This window comes from Marmota flaviventris, chromosome 11 (assembly GCF_047511675.1).
Source record: "Marmota flaviventris isolate mMarFla1 chromosome 11, mMarFla1.hap1, whole genome shotgun sequence".
Taxonomy (NCBI): Eukaryota; Metazoa; Chordata; class Mammalia; order Rodentia; family Sciuridae; genus Marmota; species Marmota flaviventris.
Window position 1 is genome coordinate 66,326,322 of NC_092508.1, and position 15,194 is coordinate 66,341,515.

General features: G+C 32.4%; 1 protein-coding gene across 8 annotated transcripts in view; it reads left to right on the plus strand.

Annotated features, from left to right (window-relative positions):
• Nucleotides 1-15,194, plus strand: part of LOC114101146 (sodium channel protein type 3 subunit alpha) — a 77,312-nt gene that overhangs the window by 4,750 nt on the left and 57,368 nt on the right. For 4 of the 8 annotated variants that reach the window (XM_027946051.2, XM_071619385.1, XM_027946053.2 and 1 more), the window contains exons 2-8: nucleotides 1,071-1,189; nucleotides 3,247-3,336; nucleotides 6,923-7,051; nucleotides 7,537-7,628; nucleotides 8,660-8,932; nucleotides 10,110-10,173; nucleotides 14,736-14,877. In XM_027946051.2, coding sequence (XP_027801852.1) covers nucleotides 1,071-1,189; nucleotides 3,247-3,336; nucleotides 6,923-7,051; nucleotides 7,537-7,628; nucleotides 8,660-8,932; nucleotides 10,110-10,173; nucleotides 14,736-14,877 — 909 coding nt within the window. Of the gene's footprint in view, nucleotides 1-1,070; nucleotides 1,190-3,246; nucleotides 3,337-6,922; nucleotides 7,052-7,536; nucleotides 7,629-7,720; nucleotides 7,813-8,659; nucleotides 8,933-10,109; nucleotides 10,174-14,735; nucleotides 14,878-15,194 lie in introns of all 8 variants that reach the window. The other 4 variants (XM_027946050.2, XM_027946048.2, XM_027946052.2 and 1 more) reach the window with 1 other exon arrangement.

Consider the following 15,194-nt stretch of genomic DNA (forward strand, 5'->3'; position numbering starts at 1 on the left):
GAAAGCATCCAAAATACCCACATCTGTGCCCATTCTCCAAAATTTTTGATTCAATTGATCTGAGGTGAGACTTAAATTTCAGCAATTTAAAATTCTCTCCAGCACATTTTGGCATGCAAGATTTTTAAAGAGCCACTGATATAATAGTGGGCCAATTTAAGTGGGACATTACTGTCAAATCTGTCCTGGAGATGTCTTCCTGAAATGGCAGGGAGTTTTCATTAAATGACCTCTCGGGTTCCACCTTTCTCTAAGATTCTGTGACACTCATTTTCAGAGTCAAAGGGAGAGTTTGACAAGTTGTGAGTAGGACTGAAGAGTGGATTGAATTGGCTGAAGCTGAGATGACTCTTATAGGAGAAAAGAAAAGATGATCCAAGACTGACTTATTTGGCAATCACCAGGCAGTATAGTTTAGATGCTAGGTTGATGATTATAGCTTTCAGATCATAGAACCTTAGCTGTGGAATGCCCTTCAAAGTGATGTTTTCAGGCTAATTTTCAATGCAGCTGTCCCTTCTCAGTATTAGCTGGGAAGCTGATCCCTTCCCAGCTGATGTGCAGAATCAGCAAAGCCAGGTAATTCAACCCACTTGAATAATTTTTAAAAGAAGAGAACAACTAAAGGGACAATAGGAAGCCATTACACATTTTGGAGTTAAAAGATTTGATTTAATTAAAATATCTAGAAAAACACTATTTTAATAGCATTGTGTACAGAATAATCTGAAAAGTTACCAATAACTGGAGACAGATGGCAAGCTTTAAATAGAATTGAAATCTGTAAAGCTACATTAGAATTTGCTAAAAAATTTTGTGTAGGATTATCAGTTTGTATCAGCAAGTTGGAACCTTAGAGACAGATTAGATAATAGTAAAGTGTATTTTATATATAATTTTATGTTAATTTATGGGAGAAACACCTAACATGTATACTTTACCTGTTTATAATGGTTTAAACAAATAAGTTTGAACAAACACATCAGAAAAAAAGTTTTTGATGTATATCAACTCTTCAAATAAGCCACATGTCTAATTTAACAATTTCTTTCTCATGTTTTCTTTTTCAGACTTTTATAGTATTGAATAAAGGGAAGGCAATTTTCCGATTCAGTGCCACCTCTGCCTTGTATATTTTAACTCCATTAAACCCTGTAAGGAAAATCGCTATTAAGATTTTAGTACACTCATATCCTTTTAATGTGAATTGTCCAAGTGCTATTTCTAAAAAGAAAACTTTAAAGAAAATGTCACCCTTATTGCAAAATCCTCATAAAATTTCTTTGAGATTAATGGTAGGATTGTTAGTTTAATTGATTTATTGCCTTTGACTTTAGCATGAAACTTTATGTAATTAAGATTATTAAAAAAATAAAAAATAATAATAATAACAATCTGAAATAAGATTTTAATGTCTGTCTTTCGGCTGTATTCTTTGATATATAAAATTTTACCAGACTATTTTATTTGGACAATACTAATTTCTGATAAAGGATAAAAAAGATTATTATAGAATCATTATTATAATTCTTGAAGTAAATTTGAAAACACTGTAGTGAATTCATGTGGAATGAATTCGTGTGTAAATGAACTATATTTGTATAGTAGGTAAAAGACCTGATCCCCTTCAGACTTTTATTAATTTTAATTAAATAATTAATCTTAAATAATATATAACTTTTGCTAAAAAAACCATAAATTATTGCAGTTAATATTATTATCTGTTTTACTAAATGCTCAAACTCTTTTGGGGGCATGAGCATTGAACCCAGGGCACTTTACCAATGAGCTGCATCCCCAGCCCCTTTTTAATTTTTCATTTTGAGACAGGGTCTTGCCAAATTGCTGAGGGTTTCACTACATTTCTTAGGCTGGCCTTGATCCTCCTACCTCAAGCTCCCAAATTGCTGGGATTACAAGACTTTGCCATTTCACCCTGATAAATGTTTAAACTTTTGTACCTTAATTGGCTATTTATCTTGGCACCTGAGTCTATTCTCCTCTTTTCCTTCTTTCATTCCTCCTTTAGTAAATATTTATTAAACTTTCATTGTGCTTCTGTATCTGGTTGATAATATATGAAAAAACTATTTTTTCATATTTGTTAAAACTATTCGAAGTCTGAGACTGTAGCTCATTAGCAGAGTGCTTACTATCATGCACATATACACATGGCCCTTGATTTGATCCTCAGCACTATTTAAAAAAAAAAAAAAAACTATTTACATTTTCAGTCAAAAGAATTTTGTGAAGGGGAAGAATATAAAACCAGGTGTAGATTCTAATAGATACTTAAGAAAAGATAAAATAGAAAGGTGATTTGATTCAGGCATTGTTTAAGAATGGGCTTTTATATAGGAAAATTCAAAACAGGCTTATATATAAACTAAAAGACCGGTTCACCTGGAGACAGAGCAAATGAGACTGACAACCTTTTGAAGGGTATTTGAATTCTCTCATTCTGGGTTTATACTGGAAAGTAAAGTATATTTTCTAAATACGATATTTATCTCAATATAATCATAAACTTCTTGCAGTGAGGTCTGTATTGAAATACCAAAAGAAATGATTACAGTTGATTCTTCACAACACTTCTTTACTGGTTTGGAATGATGTGGACCAGATGCAGGAGGATAGCTAGATGGCCTTTTGGGTTCCCCTAGAATTTAAAGTGAAAACAAAAACATTAGCAAATAATGTTACCTTATTGACACAAAATTTTATTATGTTGTGAATTATAAAGGAATGAGTTACATCACTACAAGGAGAATCTCCCTACAGTAGAGTTCTCAAGGTGATCTTTGAAAATATTGTGCTTATATTTCTCAGGTTTGCATATTGCATTCGTTAACCTATTGTCCCCATGGAGTTTTTTAGTTAGATCAGAAGTGCAATGATTCCACTTATATCATACTATAAACCTAAAAAATGGTGAGTTGCCCTTCTACTACAACTTCACAGAACTGACTTGAATGAAAAATATTTCTCATTTGCTTCAAATGCTTAATTAAGTTTTGTGAGCATATGATGTAAAATTTCAAAAAGAATAGACCAAGACCATGTGACAGGCTTTAGAGTTTATTATTATTTTTTACCATTGTCTTAATACTAATAAATAAGATTGATTTTCGAGTTACATTGTGTTGATAAATTTTGGTGTGTGTGTGTGTGTGTGTGTGTGTGTTTTGGATCATTTTTAAATATCCATGAAAACAAACTAACAATTATTCCTTAACTATAATCTACCTTATTCAGCATGCTTATCATGTGCACCATTTTGACCAACTGTGTATTCATGACTTTGAGTAACCCTCCTGATTGGACAAAGAATGTAGAGTAAGTAGGAAAAACTTACTGGAATGAGAAATGCACACATGTATTCTCTAGCTCTGTCCTTGTGGTTATGGTCTGACTTACCATTTCCACTTTTTGAAGTCAGGCTAAATACTTCTAAGAAAAGTTATATTTCCATAATATGAAAGAAGATAAGGAATGTTCTTTGGGGGAGTTTTTCTTCTTTGAGGTAAGTTTTTTTTTTTTTTCCCAACAAATTCATGATAGTACCCATTTAAAAGAGGCTATCAATTAGCATCCACTAAAACAATCATTTACATCTTAAAGTTAAGACTCAATCATTGTTACACATTATAGATATAGTCCTGAGCAGCCTCAGATCCTGGCTGTCTCATTCTTTCTCCCTTTGAGAGAAAGACCAGGGGCATCTGTTTAAACATTTGTTAAAACAGTTGATTCAGTATTTTAACAGAATCAATAGGAAAAGCCAAAGCATGTTATTTCTTGAGATCCCTAACCTAGCCCTTTTTTTTTTTTTTTTAATTGGTTGTTCAAAACATTACACAGCTCATGACATATCATCTTCCATACATTTGATTCAAGTGGGTTATGAACTCCCATTTTTTACCCCAAATACAAGTTGCAGAATCACATCGGTTTTTATGCACTAAAAGAAATGCTTCCATTGATCTTTCACTTTAAAGTACTTTTAATTTCTAGAGATTTTCTATTTAACTTTTAGAAAATAAAATGTTCCTCATTGTTTCAAAACATCAATATGAAGTAGCACAATTTCTATATTATCACATTATTCTCTTGTCAGTCATATATGAGATTGTTTGTATCAAAGAAATATGCTTTTTAGTGAAATGGAAGGTATTTAGGTCATATAGACTATTTATGTATAAATAATACAATGGCCAGATATTTGATCTATTCAGTGAAAATTTGAATACACTTTTTATTTTTATAAAGTAATGTCCAATGGAAATAAAATATTAAAGCAAACACTGTCATTTTTTATTTCTAACCATTTTTGAAGATTTCTATTAGAATTTAATATTCTATTCTAAGCCACTGTTTGTCAGTGATTTAACATGTTGAAAAATTTTTAAAAAATAGTAGTTTGAAAATGCTTTCTAGAAGGTCTTGTCATAAAGAATCCAGTTCTATTGTTGATGCAGGCAATTTAACAGAGCTATTAGTTACCATTTGTGATTCTGGAGTTAACAAAATAGACATAGCTATATAAAACTTCTGTATGTTCTTTCCCAGCAGGAATTATTGAAGCATTTAAACCTGTATAAATTTCATTTATTTGTATTAAATTAATGAAAAATAGGTAAGGGTGGTATTTTATATATATATATCTTTTTTAAACAGAATAGTATTAACTTACAGACATTTTAATCCATTATGAAATAGTCAGCATTACAGAAATTTTGAACTGCATTTTTCAGTTAGAAAACTTTGTGCAAGTTTTCTGATCAATTATCTCAAGTAGCTTGACAGCAAGGTATCAGGAAAAGAAGCAAAACAGTAGTGGTTACTGCATAAATAAACAAAAACAAAAACCTAGAGTCAAATGAGAAGATAAAACAATTCAGTTCTGAGATGAAAACAGAAGCCATTGAAATTGGAAATGGTTCCTGTACAAAGATGTGACATACCCAAAATAGCCTCAGGATGATATAGTATAGTGAGGAGAGTATTATGTAAGGTAGGGCCCTGCTATAGATTCCATAATCACAGAAGAAAAGAATAATAAAAACAAAAACAATCCTGTCACATGGATGGAAGAGACAGCAAGATTAGGAGTCTAGTAAGGGCTGAGCCAAGAAAGATCCAGGTCTCCTAATTCCTACATGCCTGTCCAATCTAGTTTGTTAATAAGCACTTTGAATACCTGTTCTATGTAAAGCTCTTTCTCATAGTTCAGTTCTAAATCTCTTTCGTGCACTACCTACTCTATATGTCCCCATATAGATTACATTTCCTAAAACAAGATCAGAAGACTTTAATCTCTCTCAGAGTAATTTCACAAACTGCCTAAGAATAGATAAGAGCATTAACCCCTAACATGACAAATAGGACATATATGTAATGTGTCTCTAAGTCCTTTTAAAAGAACACATATCTCTCCAAATGGAAATGTCACAGTGATTATATTTAGTACACAATGATCCAAACAAAAGTGCAAGTACACGTAAGTTTGGGATTGTCAAATACATGTTCTCCTAGTAGTCAGCTACTTCATAATTATGCAAAGATAGGAATTATACTTATTGCTCCTGAAACAATTGAGTTGTCAAGAAAAATGGAAGAGAATATACTTAGGAAAACAAGATGTGAATCTTTCTGCATACATTTTTCTACGATTTCTTTGTTCCGTCATATGAGAAAACTTTCTGCAGAAGAAAGTTACAAATACCTATCCCAACATTATGCACATATGACACACTGGTAGACTGGAGGTACAATGGATTTTAATAAGAGCAAATGAAATCTTTGTGACTTGAGTGAAGTATTATTCTTAAAAATAGACTGAGATTGGACTTTTAAAGAACACAATATTTAAAAATGAGTACCCTCAGCTATTTCTGGAAGAAACAGAAACAAAAATAACTTTATTGTCAATGCTCAAAGGAAAAATGAACTACATTGGATAGCAAACAAAAGTCTTCCATCATTTTGGAGGCTGAAATTGGAATTTAAGCAAGAGTTAAATGATTTGACCCAGTGAGTTGAAAAGAGATAGTAGCTGATGAAAAGTTAAAGAATTTTTTTTAACTGTGAATTTTGGTAACTATATAAATATAGACACATACAACATACCAGAGAACTGAATCATTTCTTGTGACTATAAACATATATACATATATATATATATATATATATATATATATATATATATATATATATACAATTATATATGGTGAGATAAAAAGAGACAGGAGAGGTGGGTAGTTTTATAATTATGCCTGACCCTTAATGACAAAAAAACGAAGTATATTTTCCATATAAAGACACATAAAATAAACCTAAATGAATCTAATCATCATGAAATTTGAATAGATAGAAACATTTTCATACAAGTGAATCCAAGCTATGTTGCCTATAGAGTTCTGTCCAATGAAGGAGTCATCAGCCTCATGTTGCTATTGAATTTGGCTAGCTTTACCTTTGAAATGATGATATTTCGGATATATTGATTTCATCAAAATATAACATGGAAATTAAGTTCACTTGCTCCTTCTGACTTTGTAATTTGGCCACTGGGAAATAGCACATCACCTTTGTGGCTTACATTATATTTCTGTTGGACATTTCTGTTCTAGAGAATCAAGCCTATTGATTATCCACAAAATACATGAAACTGTTTTTCTAAAATCCAAAAAGTATAACAAGAACAGATGCCTGAAGAATATGTTTTCTCTTCACTTTAACCTTTTACTTAGTCCAATAAGATTAATTAGACTAGAAGATTCTTTGACATAGAAATCCAGAATAAAAGTTTAGTGAATTGAAAAAAAAACACACACATACAAGAAGGATTTCATATACTTGAAAACATGTGTTTTAGCAGTTCAAATTAAATTATTAATTTTGGTTTGGATGCTTTTCCTAGGTACACATTCACTGGGATCTATACCTTTGAGTCATTTATAAAAATCTTGGCAAGAGGGTTTTGTTTAGAAGATTTTACATTCCTTCGTGATCCATGGAACTGGCTGGATTTCAGTGTCATTGTGATGGCGTGAGTAATTTTCAAAATTTTATAATTTCAAAGGAATGGCAATAGTTACAGCATAAACCAGGATATTGAGACATATCATGAATGTAGAGCTTTCATGTTAGTCAAGTTAGCTATATGCCTCATGTATTTTGAGAATACATATTGCAAGGTAAATAGATTTACTAAATGAGCAATAAATGGAATTACTCTGATGTCACAGTATTTATCTTCATCAAAATGAAGTTATTCATTGACTAAAATTTAATAGCTACAACTGTACTTTGATTGGTTTTGCAAACAGAAGTATCCATATTAGTGAAACCTACACAGAAATAAAACAACAATTTTTTTTTTCCTTAAAGGCACCCTTCAGCAGATGCCACCCTGAGGTCTATGGCAATTCTGTTTATTTAACTCAAGGGGCTATATATGCCAAATCCAGCATTAATTATTTCTTTAGTATGAAATTTTCCAAAACTATCAGTAACTCTGATTTAATTCTACAGGTATGTAACAGAATTTGTAAGCCTAGGCAATGTTTCAGCTCTTCGAACTTTCAGAGTCTTGCGAGCTCTGAAAACTATTTCTGTAATTCCAGGTAAGAAGAAACTGGTGTAAGGTGATAGGCCCCTTATATCTCCAACTTTTCTTGTGTGTTATTGTGTTTGTGTGTGAACTCCCCTATTACAGATATGTGACAGAGTTTGTGGACCTGGGCAATGTCTCAGCATTGAGAACATTCAGAGTTCTCCGAGCATTGAAAACTATTTCAGTGATTCCAGGTGAGAGCTAGGTTAAACACCGAGGCTGACTTTATATACACTACAATAATATTCAGGTTGATATCAAATGTATGCAATTAACCTTGTTGCTTATTGCTCATTGGATACATTAAGGAATGCCAAATAATGTTTCAATGTCAGTTTATTTCCTAACATTTTAGTAATTTCTGCTTCTTTGTAAAGTCAGCCTTTGAGTTTAACAAAAATTTGCATGAGACATCTACTAAAAAAAAAAAAAAAAAAGATATTACTGGTTTTGTGCTCTCTCTGTCCCCCCCCCCCCACTTCTCTCTCTTGCATATGATGCAAAGTTTTGTCTCTTGCATTCTGATGAAGCTTTGCTACCATGGCTTACTGATTTGTATTTTACCATTCACTGCAGATCTATTTAAAAAATAGATCTTCTTTGATAAAGGAGAAAAGATTATATGGAAAAGCATCCACATTGCATGGGATTTCTGTATCTTAAAATTCTTTTCTCCTCTAAATCACTGCTACTTGGAGGCTAGTGTAAACAATGGGTTGGAGGGAAATAGCCTCATGAAACACAGAATCCGAAAGGAAAAACAAAACTGCAACTTTGTCTTTTATATGGCAGCACATAAAACCGCACAAGCAAAACTTCCTGCCTATATACTTTAACTTTAATTTTGAACCTCCAGAAAGCACACTGTTCATATTGAAAGTCTGCGCTACATCTACTTTCCAGATCATAAGGCTGTCCATAAAGCTTTGGTGTGTACATGGCCAAGCAATATTTTGTGGGGAAATAGGAGTGTGTGCAGCTTGTGAGAAAAAAAAATCATGGTTTATGACACTCTTCCTCAATTGAGTTATTTCTTCTCAGGTCTGAAGACCATCGTGGGGGCCCTGATCCAGTCAGTGAAGAAGCTCTCAGATGTCATGATTCTGACTGTGTTCTGTCTGAGCGTGTTTGCTCTAATTGGACTGCAGCTGTTCATGGGCAACCTGAGGAATAAATGTTTGCAATGGCCCCCAAATGATTCTGCCTTTGAAACCAACACCACTTCCTACTTCAATGGCACAATGGATTCAAATGGGACATTTGTTAATGTCACAATGAGCACATTTAATTGGAAAGATTACATTGGAGATGACAGTAAGAAGTATTACCACATATGTTAACCTTAGTGTTGCTCAATGAGTTTGCAACTATAGATAGTTGAGATTTTGTGAAGGTACTTTCTTAAAAACCTTATTCTAATACATGACAGTAGAATGCATTTTGACACATTGTACACAAATGGAGCACAACTTTTCATTCCTCTGGCTGAATATAGTGTAGAGTCACACCAGAAGTGTAATCATACATGTATATAGGATAATAATGTCCATCTCATTCCACTGTCCTTCCCATCTCCACAACCCATCCCTTCCCCTCACACCTTTCTGCACAATCCAAAGTTTTTTTCATTCTTCCCCACCACCCTCCATTATGAATTAGCATCCACTTATCAGAGAAAACATTTGGCCTTTGGTTTGGGGGGTTTGGCTTTATCCATTCATCTGTTTAAGGGCATCAGAGTTTAGCTATTGTGAATTGAGCTGCTATAAACATTGATGCACCTGCATCACTTAGTATGCTGAGTTTAAGTCCTTTGGGTATAAACTGAGGAGCAGGATAAATGGGTCAAACAGTGGTTCCATTCCAAGGTTTCTGAGGAATCTCCATACTGCTTTCCATAGTGGCCACACCAATTTGCAGTCCCACCAGCAATGTATGAGTGTACACTTTTCCCCACATCCCCGCCAACATTTATTGTTACTTGTATTCTTGAGAACTGCCATTCTGACTGGAATGAGATAGAATTTCTGTATATTTTAAATTGTATTTCTTTAATCAATAGAAATTTTAAACATTTTTTTTTTCATATATTTGTTGACCATTGTATTTCTTCTTCTGTGAAGTGTCTATTCAGTTCCTTTGCCCATTTATTGATTGGGTTATTTGGAGTTTTTTGGTGTTTTTTTTTTTTTTTTTTTAAGTTCTTCATATATCCTGAAGATTAGTGCTCTATCTGATGTGTGTGTGGTAAAGAGTTTCTCCAACTCTGTAGGCTCTCTCTTCATGTTCTTGATTGTTTCCTTTGATGAGAAAAAACTTTTTAATTTGGATTCATCCCATTTATTGATTTCTTGATTTTACTGCTTGTGCTTTAGGAGTCTGGTTAAGTACATTAATGAGCATGTAGAAAATAACTGAAACAAATTTGGGGATTTTATTTAGTGTGAGTATGACTGATGAAATGAAAAGAGTTTATTTTTTATATTAACAGGTCACTTTTATGTTTTGGATGGACAAAAAGATCCTTTACTCTGTGGAAATGGCTCAGATGCAGGGTAAGGAATACAATTCTTTAAAAAAAAAAGATGTCGAATCTTATGAAAAGAAAGAAAGAAAACAAAACAAAAAGAAAATGAAAGTCAGGAAAAAATACAAAAGGATATTTACATATAAATAATGAGAGCATGTCTACCTAGCAAGGGCCTTGGGTGACTTTCTGAATTACCATTGACCCTAAACTCACAGCCTTTGAAAAATCATTCCTTTGGATAAAGATGTTTTCTCCAGAATGTACACTCAGGATGTACCTAATGTATTTCTCCAATGAGTGAAAGGCCCAGAGTCAGCTTTTTCTGTAAACCCATCAGGATTATTTAGGAAGCAGAGGAAAAGAACACAAGGTGGGCACATTTTTGTTAATGTGCGTTTGTACTGATGAAGTAAGTTTTGTTGTGGCAAAAAAAAAAAAAAAAAAAATCCAGAAAAGAGTATGTCTTTAGGATGCCATATATTTCAAGAAAATGCCTTGAAAATTCAGGTATTCTTAAAATCGTATGAATCTTTGAGCAAAGAGCCAAAGGTATGTCCAAGTCTGAGCCAGAAAACTACTTCTATTTGGTTACATTCTGCAATGAGAGATCCTTTGATATCTTAGTCATCCTTCTAATCTCTCACATTTAACATATTTTCCCAAAAGTACGAAAAATTAATTTTAAATCAAGACAGATAATGTTTTAAAAGCAAGAAAAACAAATAGTAGGTGACTCAGAGGCCATAAAACTTGAACATATTTTAGGGCCTCTTAGAACAGAAAATTGGTGTGGTCATAAAATCTAAGAGCATCAATGGAAGTACATATTAGTCCTATAGATAGAGCTTTGGGGAATTTTTTTTTTCCTGACAGTTTTGGTACATGAATGTAATAGATAAGAGCATGGATTCTAGGTTCAAATTCTAACTCCACAGTCTGCAAGTTCTTTGAACTTGCAAGTGTACTAAACTCTTGGTTACTTCAATTTATATATCTCTAAACTTGGAAGAGTAATATAGTCCACTCTTAAAGTTGTTGTGATGAATATTTATTTAATATACATAAAGCATTTGTACTAGAACAGGCTCTATCATAAGCATTACAATTTATAATATCATAAGCTTATAATAGGATTGTAACTAATGCTATTATTTATTATTATGGTTAACTCAAAAGACTAGATAAATGTTTGGATAAGGCTAGTTAATGCATATTTTATTCCTATGAAAACATAATAATCACTTCTCTTTAATAAATACCTACTATGGGTTAAGAAATTTGCATGGTAAAATTGATAGTCACTCTATTGTTAAATGTCAAAATTCTAAAAATATCTACCCAGTTTCAAGACTTCATATAAGGTCACAGTAATAAAAATAACATACTATTGGTTAAAAAAAATAACTGGAATATAGATCAATGAAACAGAACCCAAAACCCAAAAATAGTCATGTAAAAATATAGTCAACCAATTTTTTGACAAAGAAGCAAGCAAATGTAATTCAATAGAGTAAACAAAATCTTTTCAACCAATGATGCTAGAACAAATTAAAGAAACAAAACTAAAACAGAACATAAATCTGCAACAGAACTTACTCAAAATAGATTATGCATTTAAGTGTAAGATATAAAACTTTTTAAAGAAAATATAGGAGAATCTACATAAATTTGAGATTGGTTATTAAATATAAAACCAATTAGCACAGTCCATGAAATAAAAAAGGTGATAAATTGACTTTATTAAAGTTAGAATCTTCTGTTCTGCAAACACATTCTTAAGAAAATGAAGAGACAAAGCACATGATAGAAGAAAATATTTACAAAACCCAAATCTGATAAAGGACCTACACTCAAAATATACAAAGAAACTCTTAAACTCAATAACGAGGAAATAAATAACCCAATTCAAAAATGACAAAAACATCCTGAACATACAACTCACCAAAGTATATATACAGATGGCTAGTAAAATACAAAAAGATGGTCAACATTATTTGTTAGTAGGCAACTACAAATTTAAACATCTATGAGTTTCCATTGTATACATATTACAGTGACTAAAATCTCCAAAATACTGGCAATATCAACTTCTTGGTGTACCAACATGTGGATGCAGAATAACAGGAATTCTCCCTTATTGCTAGTGGGAATGCAAAAGAGTTTGGTGGAGTCTCACAAAATAATCACAATTTTTACCAGATGATCAGAAAACTGCACTATTAGATTTTCAGCCACCCAATATAATGATATATCTATACCAAACCTGTAAGTGAATATTTATAACAGTTGTGTTCATAATCACTAAAACCTGGAAGCGATCTGGATATCTTTTAATATATGAATGAATAAATACATTACTGTTACATACAGTGACATATTCAGTGATTTTAAAAATGAGCTATCAAGACAAAAAAAAAAAAAGACTTTAATGAATCTGAATGCATGCTTCTGTGTTTAAAGAAAGCCAACCTGATAAACATACATGATATGATTCCAAATATATTGACATTTTGGAAAAGAGAACAGTACAGATGAGAACAAAATCAGTGTTTATAGGGGTTCATGCTTAAGGGTTAAGTAAGTGAGTAAGTGAAGCATGTGGGATTTTGAGGGTAGAGAAAGTATTTTATGACTGTAATGGTGAATAAAAAACATTATGCATTTGCCAAAACTCACAGAACAAAGAGTAAACCTTAACATACACAAATCATTTTAAAAAATCCTTTGTAATGTTTAGGGATCCCAGGATGAAATAATAAATATGAAAAGACTATTTAAATATATTATGAATGTATGAAACCATTTGACTAAAGGAAGTGGCATAATAATGTGCTATCCTAAGTCACTCTAGAAATGAACAGGGTCTGTGAGAATAAAGGGCCAAGGAACAGTACTCTAGTGGATAAAGTCATTGCTCTTGGTGGTATGAACTGATAATCCTAAAACTACTATGCATGTGTACTGGTATAGAACAATTAAGCAAGTGGATAGTGGATAGTAGGAGGCAGATTTCTCACTTTTGCAGTGACACATTTCAAATAAAGGGAGGAGTCTAGAATGATCCTGTGGTAGTGGATTTGAATTGGAGACATGAGCATAACCTCAAGTTTAGCTTACTCTTAACACAAATGATTTATGTATTTGTGTGTGTGCATACATCACAAGTTAGCATATATGTGACCTTGTTCTGAGAGGTAAGAAGCACTAGAAGCAATGAGATCTTAGTAGCAACAAACACCCAGCTAACATCTGACCTTGGTTTTTAATACTGTTCTCCAATAAAAGGAAATGGGAATCCTTGGAGAAATGGTTAATTAAAGAACTAGTGTGGAAAATAAAATGAACCTATAGCATCTTGTAAGGTCAGGAAGTACAAAAGTGCTAAGAAAAAAATAAATAAATAAAAACAAAATATGCAGCCAATGGGTATATCAGACTGGTACAAATATCAACAATAAAAGCTGGTAATGACCAAAGTTTGAAAAATTGAGCAAGTAAATATTACATTTTAATTCAAAGTATAAAATGAATATTCATGACTATGAATTGATGTGAATAAGTAATCAAATAAATAAATAAGTGATAATGGACAAATATTCCATGCAGAATTCCAAATAAATTTTATGCATATACTGCCTTTAAGGAGATCATAACTGTGCATTCTTTAAGTGTGGACTGCACATTCTGACTTTATTCCAAAGAGTGTAGTATAAAAGTGAAAGAAAAAAAGTAGACTTACAGTGAAGAAACCTAGCAAACACTATGTCCTGTCAGGTGATCAATGTTGTCAACAATGACAAATGACATTGATTAAGTGCATGCTTTTAGCATGATGAGAGGATAATAGTACTTTTATTCTGTATTTTTCCACCCCAAAATCGATAACCAAAATAATAATGAAATAAACATGTCATAAATCCTAACCTTGGGACATTCTATAAAATACCTGACTTGTGCTCAAAACTGTCAAGTTTGCCAAAGACAAGGAAAGTCTGAAAAACTATACAACCAAGAGGAGACTAAAAAGATATATGGAATAGAAAAAGTATGTTGAGGAAAAATTGAAGAAATAGAAATAAAGTCTAGACTTCAGTTAATAATAAAGTATCCATATTAGAAACTGGGCATGGAGGATGTGGGAGATCTGTACTATTCTCATAGTTTTTCTGTGAAACTCGAATTATTATAAATCATAAATTTTATTTTAGATAATTCTACAGAACTAATTGAAATAGCCCATTAATTAAGTGGTTTCTCTCCCTTCGAATGTTTTCCGACATTTAGCTTTTAATTATTTGTTATTGCCACTTTGTAAAGAATAATTATGGTGTCAGAGCCAAAGATCTGCAGTTCTAAATGTCTGTAGATATGGTTCCTTTATGCCTAAGTTGATTCTGGTTTTCCTGGTAATTCTGGGTTTTATTTGATGAGTTTCCCTGTGAGCAGGCACATAAGTATTCTAAAGTGGAAGGCAAAAAAATAATTCATTGCCCATAATTCCAGGTTATGACAATTCCTACAAAGCAAGATGGGTTGAACTTGATATAATTTCTATACTGACCTTACTATCAACCCTCTTTATCATAGTCAGTGTCCAGAAGGATACATCTGCGTGAAGGCTGGCCGGAACCCCAACTACGGCTACACAAGCTTTGACACCTTCAGTTGGGCCTTTCTGTCCTTATTCCGTCTGATGACTCAAGACTACTGGGAGAACCTTTATCAGTTGGTAAGATCCAAATTAACATGAATAGAATCTTTTTTGAATATATATAAAATTTTAAGTATGGATATTTGTTTAAAATATTCTGGAATACATAAAAGGGTCTGGTATAAAGTAAGTGTGCATAGAATCCTCACTGCTCAGTCAGTTAGATAGATGGAGAGTTGCTTATATAAAAGGCATTCTGCTAAGGGCTGTGGCAAATGCAAAGAATGCTCATGGCTTTAAGGAGTTTATAACCTAGTCATGGAGATTAGAAACAGCATGTAAAAGGATTTTACAAAGTCAATTATACAAAATTTTCAAATTAAAGCCATAATTAA